The sequence below is a fragment of the Parus major genome, chromosome 1A (genome assembly GCF_001522545.3).
Source record: "Parus major isolate Abel chromosome 1A, Parus_major1.1, whole genome shotgun sequence".
Taxonomy (NCBI): Eukaryota; Metazoa; Chordata; class Aves; order Passeriformes; family Paridae; genus Parus; species Parus major.
The window spans coordinates 39,293,051-39,319,752 of NC_031773.1; the positions used below are offsets into that span (position 1 = coordinate 39,293,051).

General features: G+C 36.0%; 1 protein-coding gene across 4 annotated transcripts in view; it reads right to left on the reverse strand.

The window, feature by feature from the left end:
- Positions 1–6,552: 6,552 nt before the first annotated feature.
- The window catches only part of SLC6A15 (solute carrier family 6 member 15), a 36,625-nt gene continuing 16,475 nt past the window's right edge, over positions 6,553–26,702 (reverse strand). For 2 of the 4 annotated variants that reach the window (XM_015628938.3, XM_033514560.1), the window contains exons 4-14: positions 26,131–26,213; positions 23,344–23,501; positions 22,745–22,871; positions 20,983–21,164; positions 19,643–19,753; positions 15,945–16,186; positions 15,647–15,839; positions 14,274–14,466; positions 11,664–11,823; positions 9,389–9,551; positions 7,536–7,959 (exon numbers count right to left, since the gene is read on the reverse strand). In XM_015628938.3, the coding sequence (XP_015484424.1) occupies positions 7,588–7,959; positions 9,389–9,551; positions 11,664–11,823; positions 14,274–14,466; positions 15,647–15,839; positions 15,945–16,186; positions 19,643–19,753; positions 20,983–21,164; positions 22,745–22,871; positions 23,344–23,501; positions 26,131–26,213 (1,984 nt within the window). In that variant the 3' untranslated portion in view covers positions 7,536–7,587. Of the gene's footprint in view, positions 7,960–9,388; positions 9,552–11,663; positions 11,824–14,273; positions 14,467–15,646; positions 15,840–15,944; positions 16,187–19,642; positions 19,754–20,982; positions 21,165–22,744; positions 22,872–23,343; positions 23,502–26,130; positions 26,214–26,702 lie in introns of all 4 variants that reach the window. The other 2 variants (XM_015628936.3, XM_033514559.1) reach the window with 2 other exon arrangements.

Consider the following 26,702-nt stretch of genomic DNA (forward strand, 5'->3'; position numbering starts at 1 on the left):
TCATTTCTTCCTGTGATTAATCAGTTTGATTCACAACTTAAGGAAAAAAAATAATTGGAATAACAGGAAAAACAGTTTTCTGGGCTAATGAAATGGGTCTGTTCGTGAAGGTGTTATGAATATGAAAGTGGGCAGGAGTGAGAGTAGGAAGATTAAACGAATCTCTTCCTCCTCCCCTTCACCAAATTGCTAGATTTGTTCAGTTGCTTGTTCAGCACATCCCATAACAGGTGCTTCAGCTAAGAGTGGTTTGAAGTGTTGCAGAGAATGAGAATTAGATGTCTGTGTCCTTCACACAGACAGTACAAAGAGAGGCAGGATGTGTATGCAGCCAGGGTGTGCTCTGGACAAGACTCCTTCTGACCTGTACAATACTGGCACAAATGTTTTCTGTCCAGCACAGCAGCACAGGCTCGGCTTCTCTCCATTCAAACTGCAAAGGCAATTAAGAAAACAAATATAGATAATTCAACAATGATTTTTTTTGTGTGTGTGATGCTGATTCTGTGAACTCCAGATACTTCAACAAACTGTTGAGTCCTGAAGATTGCCAATTTTGTAAGGGGTATGGAAGGATATGGATGTGGAAGGAATATAAAATATAATATATTGATATGGAAGGATACAAAATGTAATCCTGAAAACAGAAGAAAAAGGCTGTGTAACGAAGCTTAAGATTTCTGAATCAGTTTTGGTTTTAATGATTGCTATAAAGTCATTATTTAGTGCCACCAGTGTTTCTTATATGGCTGTATGGCCATATATTTGTACTCCATGTGTTGTCTAATTTTTAGCTACCTGATAAATGTAAATTATGTAAAACTCTTAGGAGGCTGGATACTTTTGCAGTTGTTTATTTGTTCGTAAGATAGTTTCCATAGAGAGTACTGAATATTTCTAAAGCTGAAGGCAAAATTCCATGTTTGTTTCTTTGGTGGCAGTGCAGGTTTGAGCAATTTCTGCTCTCAGCCCTTCCTGCCTGTCTCCACACCACCACATCCATTGTGCCAGCGCAGCTGTTCATGCAGTTTGTGGTGAAAATGGGAACCATCTGAGAAATCCCAAGGCAGCAGAGAGGAATCAAAATCAAAAGGAAGCTTATAACAATGTGTGAATTAAGATGTATGAGAGGCTAACCTTGCATTGTGACATCTATGGGGTCTATGGAGGCCTTGTTAAGTTGACCCTAAAGGATCTGAGGTCTAGGGAAACTTTTAGAGTCTCTTATGAAATTTCAAAATATGTCTAAAGAACCCTCTTATTTATCTGATTCAAAACCTCTTTCTCTATCTAGGTACCTTACTTTTTAGCTGTTTGCTGCTTTGAAGATTCTTTATGGAGCAATATTAAACTTACTCAAAAATAAACCTTCCTGAAGAGTTAAGATAGACCATTAAGTGCCAAGTGTTGCATCTCCTGCTTTCTCTTCTCTCAGAAAGTAAGACAAAATGTAGCTAGATACATGTTCATGTAAACATTAGGTAAAGGGAATGTGTACATATAATCTTTGCAACATATTTGAAAGCTTTTTTTTTTTTCATGTCAGGTAAGCAGTTTGTCTGATTTTGCTGCCTACGGGAGAGAAGAACATTCATGACAGCTTTCTTAAATGCAATATCCATATAATTAAACACAGTTTTATTCAAAATATTTTACACTTGGACAAAGCCAAACATTTAATTTCTGCAGTGACCCACAGACATTGATGTCTCACCCATCTGTTGGGCAGTTTCTCCAGAGTGCCTCAGTTCATTCTTTTGTTGATAACAAGGGGTTCTGTCACACTTAAGTCTCACACCAAATGTTGCCCATTTATAGGCATATAGTTTTGGAGCACTTCACTGTCCAGATGCTTTGCATATGGGAGGCTGGGTATCTGGTTTTCATTCCAGGGACCAGGCAGTAAAGTGCATATCTTTTAGGTGCTTTGAGATTTTGGTTAATTTCAAGTCTATGAATAATGGTTGGAACCATTCATATTCATTTTGCTAGGCAAATGCCCAAGAGATTTACTAAAATCTTAAATCACAGTAACACAGTGGTCTCCAACTCAGAGCTTTTAGTCACAAACTCATTTTTCTTCACCTCATATTCTCATACATTGAGTTTCTGTGTTTTTAAGTAATTATTTTTCTCCTTAAACCTTAAATACATGGCAAAATTTCACTGCTATTTTACCCTGACAATTTTGTCTTCATATCAGACAGCTAAAATGAAGTCATTTTGGAAGGCTGCATTTCCTTAACATCTTTCCCCAGAACATCTCAAAATGCAGTATGAAAGATAATCAAGCTCTTTGGTATTTCAGAGACACTTGAAGGGAACTTAATTCTGCTCAAGACTTTCTCCCCAGCCCAGTGTTCTCCTGTCCTGATTCATTCCTCCTCTCTCCTTCTCCTCCTATGCTAACAAAACTTCATCTGCCTTTGATTCATACCTCTGTTAAACAGCTGTATCTTACTGCAGACTATTTCTTCTAAAGGTTTGATTACACCACACTTCACCAGCCATCAAAACCTGTTTTCCTTCTGAAGTCCTTTTTTTTCACCCCATACCCCTTTATCTTTTTTGATCAACTAGTACCTGTCAATTTACACTGTCATTTATTGAATGAGTCTTTATTTCCTCAGTATCTTTTTCCTTCCTCTTTTAATGTGGTCCATTTCAGTTTCACCCCCTTTCATAAATCTTTTGACATGTTTCTTAATTCTTTCTTAATTCTTTACTTGCAGGACTGCAAGCATGACTTTTTCTTTGTATGTGTTTCCTTTTCGCTTGAACCAAAAATCTGAAAATCAACTAGACTTGCTTTGAAGGAAATTTATTTTGCCTTTTCACAGCATTCTTCTTTTCACTGATCAGTTCAACTCCTTTCAGTTAAAAAAGTATCTCATATCTTTGAACTTGTAGTTTTGGAAAACATATTTCTCTTTTTTCACCTGTTGTATTTGGTTTGGACATGAAAGATTCAGAGAGCATCACAAAACCAGAAAATTACATGGGATTTTTTGTAAATCCCATGTACATTCTCCCTAAAAAAGGGAGAATGTCTATATCTGTTTTTTCACTGAATGTGTTCTATATCTTAACACCCTATTTTAAAGACTATGTCATGGGAACTCTCACTGCAATTCTGTGTACTTTGCTGGATAAAAATCACTAAGACGTGTACTGATGCTGATTTCAGACAAGGTTGTCTTGGTTAGTCTTCTTCACTCATTTAATTGTCAGTAATGATGAATACAGTATAAATGGAAGATACAGTGGTTTTGTCAGAGGTAGTGAGAAACACTTTATACCTTCCTTACCAAAAGAGTTAAACAGATGCCCAGGGCACGTTTACCAGCTGTACTGCTCTTAAAAAGGTACCAGATACCTCAGTAGCTGCTTTCCTCAGAAGCAATGGTGCAGGCCAGAGTCACTCCTTCCGCTGCTGCCTCTTCTCAGTGTTCCTTGCTACCTCCCCAACACCTTTCATCTACCTCCTGGCAACTTTAATCACTTACTGATGATAGCAGTGAGAAGCATTAAAGTTTTTAATATCATTATCAGTGTTAGTAGTAATATTAGAGTCAGAGGTTCTCTTATTCCACTAACTGGTCGACTAATTACTTTGCTAATTTAAGAAATAAAAATAGCAAGTACTAATATATTATAAAAATAATAATAATAACTAAATAATAAATAATAATAATAAAGTGTGTTAAAGTACTGTTTCTAAATATTGACTCAAGAACCTACTGCCTGCTGTCAAGACCCAAAAGTATATTACTTGGCAATAGGATACTGACAGCTCAGTTTTGCTTATGACAGCATTAAAAATTTGTGAGTCTTGAAAATAAAAACCCAAATATATATGAAAGCTGCTGAAGGAACACATTATTAAAGTTCTGAGCTTCAGCAACATCATGGTCATTCAGAAATCTTGTCTTGATAGATAATAAAAATACATTATTTTGCCCTTTTCAAAACTCCCGAGCATTTCATTTCCTCAAGACATGACATATGAGCACCATCAAGTGGCGAGACACGTAAATTACAGCTAGTATTCAGACCCTCCTTTTTATCTCAAACCACGGAATCTAACTAGGCATTTAGATGTTTATATTAAAGTTCCTGCATTTTTTAAAAATTCATGTAACTGTCTGTCTGCTAACTTCTCAGAGATGTGGTAGAAGTAGAAAGCTTTTTTGTAATACTCTGCATGTCACCTAAACAGAGCATTTGAGTGTTCCATGGTGGTTAATACAGGCATTTTCAGAGTATCTAAAATTCCTTTGCAAACACATCTTTCTTTTTTTTTTTTTTTTTTTTTTTTCTCTGCTCTATTATCACAATCATAACCGATTTCTCCCTTGTGTGACAAGACCACTGTTCCCCTCATGGAAAGATAGGGATTCACCAACTAAACTGTATCTGCTGCTTCCTGAGAATAGGGTTACAATTGCTCAACTCTTTTTTTTCCACTTTTTCATGTTTACTTTTCTTTTTTCTTTCCCCCATTCTTTATCTTTTCTTCACTGCATGATACTCTGTAAGATATCAATAAAACTTTGATCCATCAAAACACATCCACTAAAAATAGGTATTGAGTCTGTATGTTTATCCTGCACATCACTAAATTTGGGAACCTCTGCTGAAGAGTTTAGAGGTAATTATGTGGCCTTCATTTGTGCCACATTAATGGTGACTGATTCTTTTAAATTTCTGTAGCAAAATCAGATCCCAAAAATAATACTGGTTAAAGGAACCTTATGACTTTTGCAATAATGATATTGGAAATCTATTTTCACTTTTCACACAGATGATTTTGCTCTTAGGCCATTTCCTAAGAACAAAATTGTGTAAGACTCAATTAGAATTTTCTTTCATTTTAAGCATGACTGACTTTTGCAATGATCTCTTCCTTAAACCACCCCCCTTACCCCCCAGATTAATTGTAGCTATGACTGACAGGACACACATTCTGGCTTCTAAGCAGGTAAATATGAAATCTCTCTCTTCTGCTCTCTTCTTTTACTACTTTGCTCCCAAAGTTGAAGTACCAAGGCCATCTAAATTCCCTTGGCTTTAACAGCAATTGTACATACAATTTCTTTCCTTGCTTCAGTAGTTCTTTCATTAATATGTAAGAACCTGGATGTCACATCTTATAGCAATTACTTTTAGATTTTTTAAATCTTCACATCTGGATACAGAACTTCTGCACTTGAGTGTTTTCAATCACAGCTACTATCAAATTATGAATTGAACATCTGACAGTAGACAGGACATACATTTTGGGTTTTCTCAAGCCTGAAACATTTCATGAAGCTGAGGTGTTGTGCTAACTGGAGTTAATAGGAAGCAACCCATTGAGAACTAGTGGTTTAAATCAGTGGAAAATCTTACTTAAAGTGTTGAAGTAAAGAGCAAAAGGGCAGATATATATTCCCCAGCAGAATAATCTCCAGCAGTTGGCTAAAGCAGCATTAGTCCCCTTTGTGATGCATTAAACAGAAGTAGCTGTTGCACTTCAATAGCAAGATTTTGCTCACACTCATTTTAACAACTCTTCTGTAGCAGCAAACATTTGACCATGACTCTACACTGAAAAAAAATAGTTTTTTTTAAGTAAAAGCATGTGTCAGCACAGGTAACTCATCTGTAAGAACAGAATTCTGCACTCTGTGGACTGGGCACAGAGGTGTGCATGGCACCTACCTGAACAGCCACTTCAGAAACCTGATGTATGATGGAGATCTGCTGTTGCTCTGCCACATCAGGAATATTTTGTACATGCCTGCTCTGTCTCTAATGGTGAGCCATTACATGCACACCAATATTGCCAATACATCAGTTATAAAAGAACAAGCTGCTTAAATTATGCCAGCTTTACCCCATAAGTTCCAGTACATGAGCGTTAGAGGACTTCTTTAAATGCTTTTTGAGGTGCACAGTTTCTATCACATGTAATATAAGCCTGATAATTAAATACAGCTTTTTGTCAACTAACACTACTAGTTCAACTTTCTGATGATTGGAAATTATTTCAAAAGCTCTCAGGTTAAAAGTGGGAAATTATCTGAGATTATTCTCCTGTGACAAAACAGTTATCCATAAGGAATTTTGTCAAGTTGCTGAAGTGCTTTGCTCCTTAAGATTCTGCTCCTTTCCATTTATTTGACATACCTTTTCCATCCTGACATGGTTAAAACTGTACCCTCAAGACACAGAGCTGCAGAGACCTGCATTTACATCAAATAAATGAATCTGGTTCTTTGATGCCAGGACAATGCAAACTAATTTCTGCCCTTTGCTTATTAGAGGTAGAAAATGTCAGACTTTATGCCTAATTTTAAAACACTTAAGGTAAGGAGTTGATCATGTACCAGCTTCCAGAGTATCCTGCCAGTTTACAATGCTGCATCACCCCCTGTATTCACAGTAAATGGCCCTGTACAATAGTTTATTAAGATGACTGATTTTTTGCTTTGTTCAAGTTCTTTCAGCATCTTTATTCATCTAGCAAATATCATTCTTTCAGGTAGTCCAGATGAGGAAAAAGCAGGCTGTGTTACAATAAGTGTATTAGGGTATCACAGAGAAATACTTTATCAATCTCTTTATTTGTAGGTTAAAATGTAATGCCATACAGTTCTTAACAATTACTGACTGAAAAAAATTATCTGCATAAAACAGAAGCAAAACTGAAGGAGACTAATTAAAAAAGCCATCTTGCTTCAACTTTTGAAACGATTACATACAGAATAATATACATATTTACATTACAAGTATATTATATAAATATAATATATATGTAATCTTGTAACCACAATAAATATCAAGGTCTTTTTTAGGCACACAGCATAGAAAAAAATGCAGAATCTGCACAATCCTTAAGATTCTTGGAGTGACTCACTCTAACATTGTTTTCACACTGAAAAAGCAAATATTTTACACAAAATATACAGGCACAGTTTATGCAGTCCCCAGTGAACAGGGAATTTTTGATCGCCTTCCTATTAAGTCTACTCCTTGATTTTCTAATACTATTGCTCTATACAGCTATTATATAAGAAAATAGTTTGCAGGTTTGTTTTTTACTCAGCTAATAGCCTAAGTAATTATCAGTGCTAATAAAATAAGTACAGCATATCTACATAAGGTATATACAGGTGTTTACACAAACAGACTTGGTGAACTAATACTGAGCTCACCATTAATACTTGGGAGTTAACCTGAAATTCAGCAGAAATAAAAAAAGTTTTTCAATGATATAACCTCAGAAATATTTTATCATTTGAGCGAGAGCTGGGCTTCAGAAATAAAAAGCTTTAAATTTAGAAGTTTTAATTAAAAAATCAAATTCTTGGCTATGCTGGCAGCTGTAGGCTGCCATTGAATCTGAATGTTTCCTTCAGTGCAAATAAAAACTCAGAATTAATCCAAAGGGAGTTTTCTCACCCAGTACATACAGTCATGGCATTTTACAGACTGTCACTATGGAGCACCTGAGATCGCACCCTAGTAAGTGACGCTGACCACTTCTCATGGCAGGGCCGTGGTCAGTGGGAGGAGAAACAAACAGCACTTCTTTTCCTGTGCTCACAAATCAGACTCTGGCATGTCAGGCATATCTGCCATCAGGTAGCCAATACCATAGCGTCCATTTGGAGCCGTGTCCAGAGTCGGTGACCCAGTCTGTTTTCGATAGATGTTTTTGCCGAAATTTGGAGACGGCACTTCACTCGGACTCTTCCCGTGAATCAGACTCGTATTATCTCCCTCCAGATTTACAGGTTCCTTTATTATCCGGCCTCTTTTGTAGGAGACAGACGCCAAACTGCCAGAAGTGTCGTCAATAAGGTTGCAGCGGCGTACCATGAAGACTATTGGGACTGGCAGTATGGCCAACACCATCAAAGATATACAGACAATCATTCCCCATGTTGGATAGCTGTGGAACTCTTCCATAGCCTGAGAAACACAATAGAGAAACTATTAATACATCTTTCCCAGAAAAATAACAAAATGCCCCAGTCCTCACTGAGGTCTGTCATTTTGAAAACTATACATCCTCCACTGCACTCACAGCGTGGGCACCACTACAGATCTCAGGTTTGTAGAGTCATGGAGATGTAGGACTGCTATCTTTCAGCCAGTGAGGAGGACTAAAACACCACTGAACAGTTTCTGAGAGCACTTCAGCAGCACACAACTCAAGATTTTCACTTCAGGCTTTCTGTTACATTTCTCTGTAGTTGTTCCCTGATCCTTTAAAGGGTGCCCAGAACAGACAAGTGTGCAGTGGTATCTGTAACTATGCCTGGAAAATTAGCCCTTGTTCTGTAGGCTAATAGCTGTTCTAGACAGGAGCCATCTCAGTTGTTGCACTTTGCACAAACTTTCAATAAACTATAATGCTGGAGCACTGACTACACCCCACACCTCTACTGGATTCATGCACCAACAGCCCCCACTTGCCTGATTTTGTACAGGAAAAGGCATGGCATGTTTGGTAGTCTAAGGTATTTCTCTTTCTAGTTTTTGAGGGCAAGAATCAAAAGTAACAAGAACATTTTTCTGAGAATCATGTAGTTGGATAGAGGCAGGCAAACTATCTAGCTATAGTAATGCTGACCTCTTACATTTATCCTTTACCTGTCTTTGCTGTGACTTCCCCCCTGGCTAATTTGGGAAAGTTTCTTTAGATGAATTTTTCTGACATTTTCTCTCTCTCCATTTTGCAGAAAAAGCCTGTAGAAATAGCTCAGGGCTTGTGAGCCTACAACCAGCTGAAGTCTTCAGAGTTACCTTGACTGAGTATCTCTTTGAAGTCAAAGCTCAGAACTGTCTTGCTGCTCACCCTGAAAAGTTCTTATCAGAGACAGGTTTTAATACATGCAGCTGCTACCTACCTTGTCATGTGTTCCCAAAAGGAAAAATTACGACATGGCTAAATCTTAATACTAATTCCACAGAAGATACCTGATGTGTTACCTAAAATGATTTATGTAGTTGTCACCTCTTTTCTGCAGCAAAATAAGACTTCATGAATGTGAACAACCTCTCCCATCATTAAGAGTTTCTTCATCATACATTACAAAATAAAAGTCACCCAGAGCATAAAGGTTTGAGTCAATCAGCTATATTTATATATATATATATATATATATATATAATCTGCTTTAAAGCAGAACTACCCTAAAATTTAAAAAACTGTTGGTTTAACATTGAAGTTACTTAAGATAAAAGCAACCATCATGTCATTATTTATACTGATTTTGTAATTTTTTTGTCTGTTCATGTGTTTCCCAAACGCTCCTGACACGATCACTATGATGATGATAACGGTATCACATAAACACCCAAACCCTACGTATACACCTACGTGCCATATACGTACCGTATCTTCAATCCAAGCATTGTAACCAGGAGGACTCAATCCCATTTGGACAATGCTAGCTACCAGCAAACATAACAGTACAAATGGTGAAACATACTTCCACATGTAGTAATAATACTGGCTTGGAGAAAACCCCAGCATATCCTTCAGGTCCTCCATAAATCTGTGAAGGGATTAAAATGCCATTGTTAGTGTAGGCACTGAGATTTTGAAAGCTGTAATTGATACATAGCACCTAACCTGAGGGAAACAACACACTGGGAAAAATACATATACAGAAATAGCTGTAGTTTAAATTACTTGATGGGCTGAAAAATAGAGCTTATACTGTTCATCTCTTCAGACCAGATGAACAAAAGGAATCCCTGCACAGTGCAGTGACTTAGCTGCTTGCTGGACTGTGCTAGAAGATATTTAAAGTAATTTTTCTTTTATAACATTTTTTTTTATGTTTTCTTGTATTGTCTACTAGGTTGTTTACCAGCACTTCTTACAGATTGTGCAATATTAGTTTTGAACCAACACATGTGCTGCAGTCTAAAAAAACAACCTTATGCAAAAGCTATGGTTTGTATTGTATAAACTGCTGAAATAAACCTTTGCCAAGCTATAAAACTGCCTCCTTTCTCCTCAAAATTCTAAGTTAAGACATGAACAAAACTCCTATTTTTGTACTCATGATGGAGTATATGGTTCCAGAGCCAGTAGACACACAGAATGCTTTTAGAAATAATTATTTTGGAATGTGAATAAGCAATAATTGTTTTAACTCCCTTGTAGTCCCACTCCCTTTCAAAATGTGCATCTCAAAAAAGGATGTTTTCCAAGCAGTTACACATGTGAAGCTTCTGTCATGTAAATGCTCAGAAAAAAATTTTACCTGCACAGCTTGAGGCATTCTATTGTTTATTTACACTGAAATAAAACACATCATTAAAAGGAAGCTGAATTTACAAATGGATTGTGCCCTCTGTAGATAGCCTTCTCTTCCTGAAATCTCTAGTTCTTCTTCCAGTTGAACATGAATCTGTTATCTTTATTTTAAAGTCTTCCATTGTCTCCATCCTACTTACCCTCTTCTAAAAATCTCCTTTACCTCAAGCTCCTCATAGCACTGATTCCAGCATGGGAGATTTTCCCTCTTGGTTACAGAGATTCACATATCATCCCTTTTTCTGTAGCACCCTTTGTATGCTATGCCTTGCTTTTCTACTATCTGATCAAAGACTTTATGTCTAATAAGACATTTATATGGAATTTCACCTACAAGGAACCCTTGGTAGTAATCACAGCCAGTGATCACACTGACAGTTTTTGCAAACTGAATTGCTAGGTTTCTGAAGGATACTCTGGAGGAATATACATCAGAAGAAATACTAAGAATACTCCAGAAGGAATACTCAGGTGGTCATTACAAAGGAGAAACTTGGCTGTTGACTTTTCACTGTATCCCATCAGAACCCCTTCTGAAAACATGAATCACCTGCACTGTGAGTCATAAGCAAAGGATTAACATATTTTAGCTATGGCTAAACATCGACTTCCTCACAGGTAAGCTGCTGACTTTTGACACGTCCACCTCCTTTCACAGTGGAGCTTGGACATTACCAACCTTATAACCAGGTCATCTGTTTTATCTTTTAGTTACATGTGTAAAATAATCTACGTGGTGTTTTTATATCTAAATGATCAATTATAGAATTATACATGTGGCCCAAGTTGGAATTCTCCCTTAATGAGTAAGCAGACCAAGTACTACTTGCATAGACTAGAAACAATGTCTGGAAACCATTAAAATTAAATTTTCTTCTTACAGTTTTGTTTCTTTATGACAAAGGATTGGCTGATTACTCATATCAAACAAGTGATAAGTCAAATGAAACTCCACCCATTCTATGTCACACTTTTTCTTCATGAAAAATTAGACACTTAAATTACTTCAACAGCATTCTCTGTTTGACCTGTGCACGGCACAAGTTCTTTTTGATACAAACTCTTCTATTCTTTAAGTGTGGCACACATTGATCTCACTTCCTGAACACATTCTGCTGATTTTGCATATTAAAGGAATTAAAAAGAAGAAAAAAACCAAGAGGGATTTATGGTCATTCGTCTTCACCCATCCCCAACAGGTCACTTTACTGTCATCAACTGTGCTGCTTCCAAAAAAGCTTTGACCCTGTTTTTGCTATCATCTCCTTTCTCACAACTATAATTAAAATAGTAATAATTATTGTAAAGAATGGCGTTGGGAGATAACATTTCCTTCACTTACTTGTCTATTCCATAAATTCGGATGACTGCAATATTCTCCAAAATGACCACGATAAGCAGCGGCAGAGTAGCTGAGTAGTCATCAAACATCGTCACAAAATAATTTCCAGAGCGCTGCACAAATATCAGGCCAATAAAAAATGCTACCAAGCAGCAGATGACTGGAATAAAGGACAGAAATGTGAGCCACAGCTGCAACAAAGTTACATCAACAAAGAGGAAGTAATGCATCGTTTCATAGAAGTAAATTCGGTAACATTTTATTGTTTCAGGGGGTCTCAGTTTTAAGAATATTAGTAATCATACCTCTTTCCTAAAAATGGAGAAGTTATAAAATTAGAATTACTAGAATCACCATATCACAGCAGTCCTGATTAAGTAGCAGTGATTAATCAAGTGATTATTTCTCACTAAACATAATGTAAACGCAGAGGTAAATCACCCAGTAGGCAAAACATCATACATCATGTTAATTGGTCACCAGCTCACTTTTTGAAATTCAGAAGTGAAAGGAACTTCAAAGTGAAAATATGGGGAAGAAAAATAATATGAAAAATTTTCTATGATTCTGAAAAGACTATGATTATAAAAAATGAAAAGGCTGAATAGACTTTACCTAAAAGATCATTTACATCATAAAATTCTGTTAGGATCTGTCTAAATGTATTTGTACATTAAGCAACATTTCTGTCCCTTCCTTAGGGACACCCCAAAATATACTTCTTGAAAGGCTGATCTTGCATAATGGATCTCAATATCATTTTCTCCAACTAAAATTGTCAGTAACAGGGCTTAATTATTAATTAAGTTAAATATCAATAAATCATGACATCAGTTGTAGGCTGAGCATCAGTAAGACTGATTCTTAAAGTGCTCTTCTTTTTTCTCACAGGGAACTTAGGCTAAGGATGCATCTAAGCAGTCCAAAATTATGTGAAATTAATCTGGGTCAAAATATAAAATATCTTTACAGAATACAGCCACTGCAAGATAATCAATTATTATTGATTACGATACTGAAAGTAAGACAATGACACTGTTTAAAACACTGTGTTAGAAGTCTAATCACTTTCTTGAACCTTCTAGAAATATTATAATAAAGACTTTATGAATTTTCCATCACTCAGCATGAGGCACAGCATTGCTGAATGCAAAATGAATTTAAGCATTTGAGTTGGTTTCCTTGAACTCCAAGAGTTGCAAATGTGCTAACCATTCTGTAAAAGTTGAAAGCTTTTGTCTTGTAAGCATGAAATCTATTGCAGACATAATCCTTAAATGCCACCAATACTGCATGAAAAATAATCCATATATTTCATTTTTTTCAGTAAATTAACAAAACACCACATCAAGTTGCAATCTTTTGAGTACAACTGAATTTAGCTAAAATCATGCATGCACACCACTTAAAAAAGTTACAAAAAAATGGTAGTTCTTGGACATTTCCTTATTTTTTTATTTTTTTTTTTGTCAAACCGAGTTAACCAATATTGTAAAATGCTCCATTACTCCAGTGTAATGACTTTATATCATGGTACTTGCACACATACTTAGGAAGAACAGCTAATTTCTAATTGTTGCACTGGTTATTCAGCATGAAGTTAAGATCTAATTCAAGAAAACAAACAGATCAAAAATAACTTTCAACTTCTGAAAAATCAATTTATTCATCTTTTTTTAAGAATTTGATTTTTTTATCTATTAAATATTACTTATCTCAGTAAAGTAAGGAAAGGAGTTGGGAAGAAAGCAGTGCTCTGCTGCATCAAGGGTTAAGTTTTATAAAATATATTATTACTTCTCTCACAGATTTTATTGTTTTCTTCATAGAGTTAGATAATGTTAAAGCACCTTTTTTTCTAGAATTTATTTTTTATCCCACCTTTTCCAGGCATTGATATGAAAGCTGAATTTGTGCATAACACACCAAGTCCCTTGCAGCTGTCCTGAAGGTTTTCAGGAATCTAACTTCACACCTCTGCTGGTCTTTTATATAAAAAAGAGAAATCCCTACAAGTCAAAGCTACATGAACATGCTACACCTCAAACAACTTTGGGCATTTAAGTAATAAAAAAACCCCAAACAAAACAATGAGACTTCTTGTTTAAGACATTATAAACATTTAACAGAGAAAAATATGTTTCTCTAGAGAGTAATTGTACTGATTTTAGCATAATAAAAAATTCCTCATAAATTATGATTTCATCTGGCCTACTCAGGAGTAATTTGTTGTAATTTGCAATGTATTTTCACTCTTTCCTTGTCCTTTGTTTCTCCAATGTGCAACACAGGCTGGAATGGAAAGTATTCTGAAAGAAGCCAAAAGGACTGACCATACAGAAACTTGTAACAGACATTAAATTAAAATTTAAGGGTGTTTATGCTACTGTAACATTCAGGAAAAGGTTTTACTGGCAGATATTAATGTGCCTGTGCAGGGAAGTACATTCTGGAATACAGTGATTTACTGCTCTGTAAAATGCTCTGTAAACTTTCCTGTCACAAAACAAAAGAGTAAAACAAAACAAAAGAAACAAAAAAGAAAATTCATAGTCTCAAAAAAATTTTAGCTTACTGCTTTACGGAGAAAAGAAAGTTTGTGCAACTCACCAGTAAGAATTTCTTTCCTGACCTTGAAGGTATCAACAATGGGCGTGATAATGCCTTCAATGGTTCCAAACATACTTCCAAGTCCCAAATTTACTAACATGAGAAAGAACATGACTGACCAGAAGGGAGAAGCAGGGAAGTGGGTCATTGCTTCTGTAAATGCAATAAAAGCTAAACCAGTTCCTTGGACTGCCTGTCAGTGAGGAAACAAAATTGTATCATTATTCATGATTTTTATTTTTCTTTGGTAGTGTGACAGCCTGACAAGTCTGACTTTGTGTTCATACAGTGTCATTGATTACACCTTGAAGGCAAAGAGGGAAGTTGCTATCTAATATGTAATTCTTCCAGTTAATACTAGTTACTGAAACATAAGAATTTTTAAGTTGATGGGCATTAACACAATTCTTTCATACAATCATAGATTACTTGGTTTGAAGGTGTCTCATGAATCATCTGGTCCAAACTTTCTTGGCAAAAGCAGTCTCAAGAAGATGGCCCAGCACCCTGTCCAGCTGAATCGTAAAAGTGTCCAATGATATGGAACCCACCACTTCCACTGAGAGATTTGTCCAATGGCTGATTGCACTCATTATGGAGAATTTTCCTCTCATGTCCAATCAGAACAACTTCTTTCTACCTTTCACTGATAATTTTGCGTGACAGCTAGTATATAAATATAACACTATATAAATACACTGTTTTCTCCAGTAAGCACATAAAGGATTGAATTTCTATACTTAGAAATTTAAATCAAATTTAAACAGCAGCCATATTATAGAAACTTTAAACATCTAAATCACCAATTTTATATTTTATCATCAAATGCTGGTGCAACTGTAAGAAGTCAGTGTTTCAATCTGCAATTGCCTCTCTAAAGCTAGAAAACTGTAATTTCTGTTACAGATTTGGCTTACTATGAGATTTCAAAACAGGATTATACTCATTAAACAACTACCTAGTAAGTAGATGATAATTTTTTTAGTTTTGGTGAAGTAGTATTTATATCTAATAATTATATCTTAACATTATTGCAGTCTTGCAGTCTACGACATGGAATAAGTAACATCTCTGTTTAGTCTTTGGCAAAACCCTCAAGCTCAATTCTTCTGAAAAATAGAGCTTAAAAACCTCCTGAGAAGAATGATATCATGATCAAAATATATTCTAAAGCAGTGCAGACCATATTAAGACGTCAGACCCAAATGTCCTCAAGTGAGCTGGAATGCAGCCATGTTTTCATCCAGGTCTTTACAGGTGCACGACTCACAGGTACACTGTACTGGTACTTTGTGCAGGTACACTTCACAGCTCACTTCAGGCTTATAAATGTTCATCTGTTCATAATCTCTGTACTCAAGATGTAATCTCACCTTGTCAAGTTCATCTTCAATTTGACAAGATTTCAGACCAAGAGAATCAAACTGTTCTTCTTTGACTTTCTGTATAATGTCATAAACTAAATTGTAATCTTCTGCTGTAATGCTTGAGAAATTGATATGATGTGGGATCATATCTTGGCTGAGATTGCCCATTTTCAAAAGTTTTAAAATCTTCTCTGAATTTCTGTAAAACACAATAGAACAGAGAGAACAAACTCAGTGGTCTGTGTTAGTTCATAAACTAAATAAACCGTAAAAATAATTTTAAAAAATAAATGGATTTTCATACTGGGTAACACATTTTTCATTTATGATATTGGCTTTGAAGCCCAGAACTGCAAACACCACCAAAGTTGCCAGCACAGAAGTGAAAAAATTGATGAAGGACACCAGTACAGCATCAAAATGGCAGTTGTTGTCTCTCTTGTTGTAGCTTGAAAAGGCAATGACTCCACCAAATCCAAGCCCTAAGGCAAAGAACACCTGAGTAGCAGCTTCTCTCCAGACCTTGGGCTCCAGCATTATTTCAAGCTGTTTGAAATTAGATATAATATATGTCAGCTATAAAAGGCATTTCTATTATATGAAAAAAACAACAGAATAAACCCTACATCATAAAATGCTAATACTCCACTACAACTGTATTTTCACTACGATAAAATCAAAGCTGAATGCGACCCCTGAAGTTGGCAAACTTATAGGCCAGAATTTCTGTTTATTTTATATTATCTAAACATTGTAGAGAAACATGCTGTAGAGGATGTTCCCAGCAATGAGACACTATTGGAGCTATGTAACTGAAACAGCAGCTAGTTATACTGAGAAATAAGAGAGAACTTTTTTTTTTACAGTATTAACTGTCTTTTATTTACAGTATATGTAGGCTTCTGTTAGACTTAAGATGTATTTTAGAATGATCCACCCTCTTAATAAATGCAGTGAGTATGATTAAAGTTGCTTTCTTGTTACTTTTCAAACAAACAACAAAAAAAAAAGATGAACATGAGATACGCATGCTTATATGGAATTATGGAATTCTATTACATGCAAATATGTAAAGCAAAATGAAATACATGAAATGAACACTTGCCACCACAAGCTGTATAGTGCAGAAATCAAATCTCCTAAGTCAGATGCCTTGAACTTAACCCTGTGTTAAATGTGTCGGGTATTTCAGGGGCAACTAAGCCTGTTATCAAAAAATTTAACAATATGGCTCACTGAGATCAACTGCACTGCTCCTTAAAAAAATAACTTTGTTACAAATTTATGAGTCATCATCTATCTCAAATTCTTCTAGATACTGAATCACAAAAAAGAAGTAAAGAAGTTCATGTCAAATTTAAAAAATCAGATTTGCTTACGCTGATTCAGAACCTCCATTTATGCAAGTGACTTATTTTCTTTAAGCTTAAGCCCTAGGTTTATTCATAAAAGTAAAACTAAAATGCATCAGCATAGATGCCAGCATTATTAGACTGACTGTCTTGACTCTGAGGAGAAATAAATCTGCTATTGTTACAACATTTTGAATAAAAGGTCAGTTTCTCATGGAGCTATATTTATTACAGATAGGCAGCAGAAAGCTTCTTTATTCACTTATTTATAGCTGAAATACTGTATAATTGAGAAAAAGTGTTTATGACGATAAACATATTCCTGTTTTATAATGTAGTTATTTAGATTATAATTACAATGCACAAGTGGCTACTGCACGAGGTTCTGTGTCACTGTTGTGCCAGAACTATCCCACCAGAGGGAGTGTGAGGAACGTTCTTATCTGCACCAAATTCGCCGTCAGCTGAAATATCAGAACACTTCTCACCTCCTAAAATACATCCTTTGGTACCACCAAAAGCAGCGTGTTTCAAAATAACTCTAGACTGATTTGCTATTAAGTGTTGCCTGTGAAATTTTGGAGTCTCTGTACTTCATATAATCCTATAGTTTAACTGCAGTAGTTGATTTAAGTGGGTTTTTCACATACCTTTCTTCACGTTTTCAATTAAGTTTCTTATTTAGAATTTTTGCTTTGTTTAACAGCCATGCCAAACAGAGAAATTCTCCCCTTCTACATTAGTCTGGAACTCTCACACCTGCAGCAATGTGTGCCAGTCCTCTACCATGCTAGCATAACTGATGGGAGTTTGCACAGAATTCATCTGTGCTCAAAATGTGGTCATTTGCTCAGCTGATTGGGCTGAAAAGATGCTTCTCCCTCCCCTCTCACATCTATCTACCTGGATAATTTTCATTCTAGATAGGTTTAGCACTCCTTTTTATAGCCTGGATGTACAAATAAAGTGTTAGCACAGCGGAGTGAATCAAACAACAGGTGGGGGCTTTAATTTCTCCAGGTAGTCTCATGAGCCTACAGTCCAAATCAGTGCTCAAGTACAAAAAATTGTAATGTAAATATTTTGTAAGGTTTATATTCACATATAATACATGTGACATACAGGCCTCCTTACTTCAAATTTAAACCACAGCTTAAATTTTGATACAGAACTGGAAACAGTCAGAATTAATTAAGAACCATTTTTTTTTGAGATCATTTATATGAACAGTTGAAACAATTGTATAATTAAGTATAACATAACTGTAAAGGAAGCACCAGCTGCAACTTATTTAAGTCTAACTCATGAAATAGTGAATACTGAAGAGGTGTTGGTATCCAAGGGGAGTTTTTATTTTTATTTTCCCTCAGTATCTAGTGGTACTTCTCCAGCCAAAAAAGGAAGTATTAACACCATGGTTGAGAAACCAAATTATATCTCATAGAGGTCTGTATTCCACCTCTGTTTTAGACTTACTTTTGTTAATAGGCATTACATTTCTCTCTTCCTCAGATTTCCCAAATTTGCCTAGCAGCCTGCAAGTTTCCTGCACAAATGTAAACTCTCTAAAGTGGTGACAGTGAGTGAAGTGGAACATGACTGCATCACTGTGAGAGCTGACAAAGGTCATTTTTACAGGATGACAGTTCACCAGACTCAAAATATCTGGAATCAAAACAACTGACAACATCCTGTCATCTGGCATTAGCCACTATGTGCATTGATTTTGATTATCTTATTATTTAGCTTTCATTTTTGAAAAAATAGTCCTGTTCTTGTCAACTGTATTGTGAAGTGGACTTGCAGGAAAGGCCATTTCACAATACAATATGAAGCCCAGTCTTTTACATTCCTGAGTAGGGTGCTGACTATTCAAACATGCTGTTCCTATAGTATAGATATAGTTGCAAGCATTTGAGATAGGTGTGAACAGAATTTAGATCTTCAAGCTAAACAATGATTCATAACATCCCTTATCACCTCCATAGTCAGACAATCTAAAGCTGTGTAAGGCACGTTCCTGGCAAAAATATCAGCAGTAAAAAGTACAGGCTTAGAACTGCTGCTGTCTTGGCTTGTCATTGGAAAATTGATAAGGAATGCTGAGTGGCGAGTACTTACACTACTTTACTGTTAAATACAGGTCTCCTGTACTTTGGGCTACTAAAAAAGCTTTTTTTCTAAAAAGGAGGAAAATAAATGCTCTTTTTCAAAAGGGACAAGTTAATTATGTATGCCACAATAGTTCCAAGTAAGGCACTGAAAACCCAGAACTAGACATTTGTTTTTACAAATTTGTTTTTTACTAGACATTTAGTAAATGGCAAACTCCTCTTTTCAGTATTTAGAGCTCTCTAAACTTCCTGAATCCTTTAAACTGCACTCTCATCTCTTTAGCTTTGTAGAGGCATATAACTCTGGGAACCCTCACCTAAGAGAGGTAACTCTACAGACCCTTGGAACACCTAGAGCCTTTGGACTTTAGGGCTTGGTATTGTGCCACTGAGTTAAACAGAAATTTTGCAATTTAAGCAAACAGAAATACAGCCAAATGTTCTATGAAAACAATAAGCTTAAATGAGAGCATTCATAAATGGTCAAATTGCCAATTGAAACTTTAATACCCTGCAAACAGAAATTAAGTACATACCTTAGGGGTGAACATGTGACGAATTCCATCCACTGACCCATTAAGGAGCAGTCCTCTGATCAGAAAGCATAAAAGCACCACATATGGGAAAAGGGAACTAAAATACATGATCTGAAATACAAGAAGGTAAGAAAAAATGTAACATGACATTTAACATGGACTTTCTTTTCAATAGGTTCATTCACTACACAGTGTCCTGTGGATGTGTGAGTGTACTGATGATCATATGCTCTAAAAATATGCAGAACACTTCCCATTCCCCTTGCCTCTGCAGAAGAAAGCATAATCACAGGATTGCAAAATAATTTAATTTCTGTACTGTACAAAAACAATACAACTGCAACCAACTGTATTTATCACTAATCGATAAAGAGCCACTGGACTCCCAGGGAAATTCACTATTAATTGAGACAAAAAAAAACAATAAAAGACAAAAGTAAACTGTTGCAAAAATGCTTCTCTTCACAAAAGCTCTCTGACTGTGTATGGCAAAGGTATGCAGCATGAATAGAAACTAATTTTGCCTTTGGAAGGAAAGGGGACAAGAATTAATAGAAAGTACATAACCAATGAATGCAATCACTATGTAATGCTTACTGCCAAAACAACAAAAAGTAGTAATCAAATCTGATCTTTCATAACCCATCATTGAAAAGAAAATTTATTCTGTAAAGTTTAGTAAAATGATGAGCTAGTTAAACTTGCTGCTTATTTCTTTAACTGAAATACCCCAAGGAGATCACAGAAATTGCCATGTCAGTGCCAAAGTTTTTAATAGCAGAGAATTTTGCTACTGGGACAAATTATTTTACCTCTGAAAAACCCCCCAGGATAAACAGAACTAGCAAATCTTTAACCAGCAAATCCAGCTGGCTGGAAAGAAGACAAGGTAACAGTACTCAGATGCAAAGGGATGATGGCAAGCCATTAGTCAAAAGAAACAATCCAGAATCCTGGGAAGCAGCTGTGTTAATGCCAGAAGCATGCAAATGTGAGTACACATGGAAACTTACTTCCTTAGACACTCAGAACACAGAGACTTATGCTGCACAATAAAGCTGAGGTACAGTTACATGCAACAATTATACGGATGAGAAGCAAAATTATTCTTCTTCAAATCTCAATTCCCTCTAAATTACTGCCATTTCCAATAAAATTGATGGAATTTTAATGCTTAACTATTAATATTCCTCTACTTGAGATTATACAAATGGAGGGGTGAGTCAAAGCACTTAACCTGCTCCTACAGATTTCATGAGTAAACAGAGGGTTTGGTGAACAGAAATGTTCTGAAATGCTTCAAAATAAAACAATATCATGCAGGTAAACAGTATACTCACTTTGCCTGAAGACTGAATGCCTTTGATCATGGCTAAGCATACCATGACCCAGGCAGCCAGCAAGCAGATAGTCATCTTCCAATTTAAACCCCCACTCTCTGACAGAGAGCTGGAAATATTCAGTGCTTCTCTGTACCAGTAGTAAGTGGTTGCAGAACTTTTCTCACACTCTGGCTCCACAACTGTCAAAGAGATGTTAGCAAGTAAAGAATGGGTTCAGGAGAGATATTTCATAACACTGTTCTCCCACTTCTCAAAATTTCTAATTGTGCCATCATCACTTATTAGGAAACCAAAATCACATAACAGTCTTAAGACATTGTTTAAAAGAAAAAGTGACTCCTATCAGTGAAAACTTCTGGGTGTATCTCTTAAAACACCATTTTGGATAATGAATTCCTCTGCATTATGGTTAATCCTACTCCAAGGTAGAATTTATATCTCACTTCAGAACTAAATAGTAGGCAGGTTTATATGAGGACATACATTACATTTATCACACATAAAATTACATTATATGTATATGATCCTATGAATTATATACTATGAAAAGTATCTCTCTGCAATGAACACGAATTTGAAGATGGAAAACAAATTGTTGATTGTGTCTGCTTTGATATGACACTCAAGTTAGCAAGGACTTAATTACCATTATAAACCATAAAATAATAACATAAGGATACCAAAGTGATGAGGAAAGCAAATAAATGGTTCCTACACAGATACATTTAATGAAAGTTTCTATCTATGTTCCAAAAGTGATTTTTAATGGGAAAAAGGGGAAAATACACTATTTTTAAGAAACCTAACTAAGATGAGAGATCTTCACTGAAATAACCTATTAAAAACAGTAAGATGCTATCAAATATAATAGTTTTCTTTAGAAAGCTTAGTTCAGAGGGCCTCTGCCCAAGTTAGGCTGACACACTGTAGCTTAGCATTTGGGAAGGGTAAGAGTACATAAACAACCAGCGCTGCTCAATTAATGCACAGCAGCTTGTGGCATACAGTCAGTTTGTGTGTCAGCATGCACTGGTACTGACTTTCTGCATAATAACTGAAGCAAGCAACTCTGGAAAAGACTCTACGAAAAGGTACAACTTTTCAAACATCTCTGGTTCTTTATTCAAGTGGTAAATAAACTCACAAAAGATAATTAAAGAAAATTTAGGATCTGAAATAAAAGGAAACTAAAAGAAGAAATAATACATATTTCAATAGAAATAATAATAAAAATTATCTCATTACAGCAAAACTCAAAGGATTGATTATCTCATTTCTATTAATTTACCAAAAAAAACGTGCTTTTATCGCTTCCATTTCATTGATATTTACAGTTTTCTATTTTCTCCTTTGTTAGTGAACCAACAACATTTTGCCAGGAAGTATTCTACTAGTTGAAAAGTAAAATTTCTTCTTTCACTTTTCTTTTTTATCAAGTATAAAAAGTAGTATCAACATCAGAAAAAGAGAAATAAGATTTTTTTTTCTGCAACTCACTAAATAGCATTCTCCTAATTTAATTACTCTTTAAAATGCTGTTGACAGTGACATTTCTTTCCAAATACACTGTATTTGTCTTAGATTAAGCTTTTGTTGCATCTTTTCAAGCATTATAATGTGATATCTTAATTAGATGGAAAACCACTTGCACATATTGCACACAAATATCTTCTTGAATTTCTCTCCTTTTTTGCTTCAAAATCTCAAATTTTATATACTTTACATAATTTTTAAGAACCTTATGTTAACACAGACTTACAGGTATGAGATGCATTTTTAACTAAAGGACATTGGTCCCATGGTAACGGATGCTGAAAAGATTGGGAAAAGTAAAACAGGCTCCACCCAATAATGACATTGTAGTACAGGGCCACAAAGAAGCATACCTAGTAAAAAGGAAAAAAAAAACAACCAAAAAGTTATGTTTATTAAGTAAATTTAAAAAATTCCTGCTGAACTTCTGCATATTTCTGTACATCAGTCAATGAACCTAAATTTAATTCAACTAAATCAGAAGAAAAAAGAGAACAACTTGTCCCATTAAAGTACTTGACATTTTCTAAATTTTCACTTTTCTCCATATTCATCATGTTACACCTCTACTTTTGCAGGCATTTTTCCTCCAGAAGACTACTCTGTTCCACAGTTCCTAATTTCAAAAGAATCACAAAAATGTCTGACTTAACAGACACGTATATACCAACAGTTGTAATGGTTCAATTCAAGTTCTCAGATCTTTGAAAACACTGTAAACTGACCTTGATGCCCATCTATAAATCCATGGCCTTTCCCTGCAGCAAAACAGGAAGTCTAAATCATAACACCTGAAAGCAAATGGCACAATGTTAAAAAACTTACTACACAGCTTGCAAATCCAATTCCTCCAAGCTTGGGGCTGATATAATTCCACACACCAATACTCCCTCGACGGATCCTCTGCCCGACAGCAAGCTCCAAGAAAAAGAGTGGAATCCCTATTATCAGTAGTAAGATTAAGTATGGCACAAGATAGGCACCTATGAGGGGAACAAAGTATAAATCAGAGTAAATGGAAGAAGAGTCAGAACTTGACAGAACAAATGTGAAAATTTCTAATAGCTTCAAATTTGAATTAGTGTCCTTCGCTGCAAAGCTCTTCTGATCCCATGCAAGAATAATTTTAGCTGAATCTTGGTCATAAGTCTTGTGGGATATCAAAAACCCAAAGACACCTAATTTATAAAGCACTGTAACATATTTGAGGCAAGCCTTTCTGCAAGTGAGATATTACTGAAATGAGTTATTTGTTTGAAATTTTGGACATTCAATCAAGCTTTTTAGAAATACGGAATCATCAGGAGCTGAATCAGTATTTCTTATAAAACTTTATGGCCTGACTTGTTGTTACAAGAGCAGCAAGACTGAATATAAAAGAAATACAGAAAACACTGTACACAACATTTTCAGTGAGCATCAATCATAAGAAGTTTCAGAAGATATAAGTTGATTTCTCCATTTCTTAGATGCTCAAAAAGGGGATTTCATGCTGTACATAATAATGATGCTATTCAGCTAAGCAAGAAAACTATCAGCCTGTTGCTACAAGGCTCCAGACAGAAAACAGAAACATGATGTGGAAGCAAATTTAAGTATTGTAGGTCTGCATCTTGCAGTACTCACCAACTCTCTTCTTCAAGTCATATTTGAAAATGCAACTGCAACTTCACTTTTGCATAAACATACATATAAAAAGCAATTCCTCTTTTTTAAGGTCTTATTCCCAGGAACTGATCATACACAATTCTAACTTAAGGATGCATCTCCATTTATTTCAGGAAGTTTGATTGCAAGCAAATATATCCAAACACTAAGCGCACTGAGAAGTTCCAAGCCTAACTTCCTCCTTGGTGTTGTGGAGTATTTAGTACCAGAGCTAAGAAACCATGCAGGCATCAGCAATAAGCATCATGGCACCTGACTCTGTGTGGCTCTTACACTGCAATACAGACCACAGTGCTGGACAACTAACTCAAAGGCCTTAGAACTCCTGTTTGAAACTATTATAAGGCTAAGGAAAAACACTTGAGAGATGCAGACTGCAGCATGTTGAAGCAAGCTACAAAGCAAAGACCTAAAGACCTCAAAAGCTTAGATTCAGATTTGTTAACTTGTATAATCAATGTCTTCATCCTGTGATGAAAGAGAAGCTGAGCGAAGTTCAGAAACCAATTTGGCATTTATCCTCAATTCCCGCTAAGTCCTGCTTCAAGTTCTCTCATCCATGTCAATTTTCTAGGGCTTTTTTAGGAATCTATCAAAATGTACTGGCATTTTCATATCCTTAGTGAGAAATTCATCTCATGGAATACAGTTTTTGTCAGAAAAGCTAAACTTTCCTAGGCGGTGCAGGAGGTATCAGACATTCTGGTAGCATTAGTTTAAGTCCACTTGTTATTTCACTCCTCATGAAATACCCACTAATTGGCCATCCCCTTCCATTACAAAGATATTACAAAGATCTTAAAAAGACATTAATCATGGAGTAATTGCAGTCTTGAGTTCAAGACTAGGGGGACAAAATGAAGGAATAAAATTGGAGAAAAGTGGGAGCTCCAACACAAGATGTTGACCTTCTGGAGTGAGTCCAGAGGCACCAAGTTGGTCACAGGACTGGAAGACAGACCTGGCAAAGTTCAGTTTCTCAGTCTGGAGAATAAAGGGTTCTGGAGAGACCTTATAGAACCTTATAGCAGTACCTAAAGGGGACCTACAGGAGAGCAGTAGACCTTTTATAAGGGCATGTAGTGACATGACAAGGGGGAATGGGCATTAGATGAAGGAGGGTACATTTACATTATGTATTAGGAAGAAATTCTTTACTATAAGGTTGATTAGGCACTGAAACAGGTTGCCCAGTAAGGTTTTGAACTCTCCATCCTTAGAACTGTTCAAGGCCAATTGGATGGGATTCTGGGTAACCTGGTTTAGTGGAAGGTTCCTTGCCTATGGCAGGGCAGTTTAAACTAGATGATCTTTAAAGTCCCTTCCAAACCAAACCATTCTGTGAAAAGGTACTGGAACACCAGACAAAGAATATTAATCTCATGTACCTCACAGTCTATAGACCATGTTATCAATGAAGTAGCTCCTATGCTTTATTTTCATGACCTGCTAATATGCTATGCAATGATACTGTCTGACAGCATTGTTTTTACTAAGGTAGCAGCTACATTCCTATTCACTACTTTGGTGTCTCTCACAGTTCATCTTCTATGTGCACATAATGGAAAGAATGCAAAGGATTTGCCTTCTATTATGAAAAGAAACAGCAATAAATAAATGTGAGGAAAACAGGGGAACAGAGCAACAACCACATTCAAAAATGAGGTGGACTACCTTAAAAACATGTAACACAGAAACCATTAAATATCCCAGACTGATTCTCAAAATTTCTGCAAGATAGAATTTACATTGCAAGTGAGAAGCTTTGGCATCACTGTCTTTAAAAAATCTGCTCATACAATTCATTGAAAGCCAACAGTACACAGGTGTTACATCATATAATGCTACTGTAAATGATACCTTAGATCTTAATTAGACAGATGTGGCATAGCTGAGCAGAGACAAACCTATACAGCTCCAAAAAATTGGGGCCTAGTGACTTACCCTGTATCCCACTGGATGACTGTACTAGAGCAGGAACTGAACCCAGCTCTTCAGTGTCCCAGTCCACAACCTTAATCACAAGGCTGCAAAGTTAAGCACATGTTTAAAGACTGGGCTGATGTGGGTGTTTTATGGTGCAGTATCAATGCAAATTGCAAGATTTATCAGTTAGATTCTACTAAATGAGTTAAATAAATGTGGTGTTAAATCCACATTACATTAGACTTGACAACCCTGTAATTCAGTGGGTAGCCAGACAGCAGAGTTCACCTCCATACTGCTAGGTTTGTGTAAAGCACCTGAAGTGCCAGTTCTTCAGATTATTCAAACCTCCTGAGCTCCCTTCTCATCTTGTTCCTGTCACCAAAACGGACATGGAATGGAAAACTGTGTGTGTGAGTTTCAGTGTGATAGAGAGAGCCTGGACTAGATTATACAACTGTATCACAACTGCCATGGGCTTCTGTGCCCCACAGTCACCATGAAACTACAGCATCTCTGGGCAAGTATTTTGCTGAAGTCTTCCCATGAAGCTAGGCATACTTGGACGAACTCTAAGACATCCTATCCTC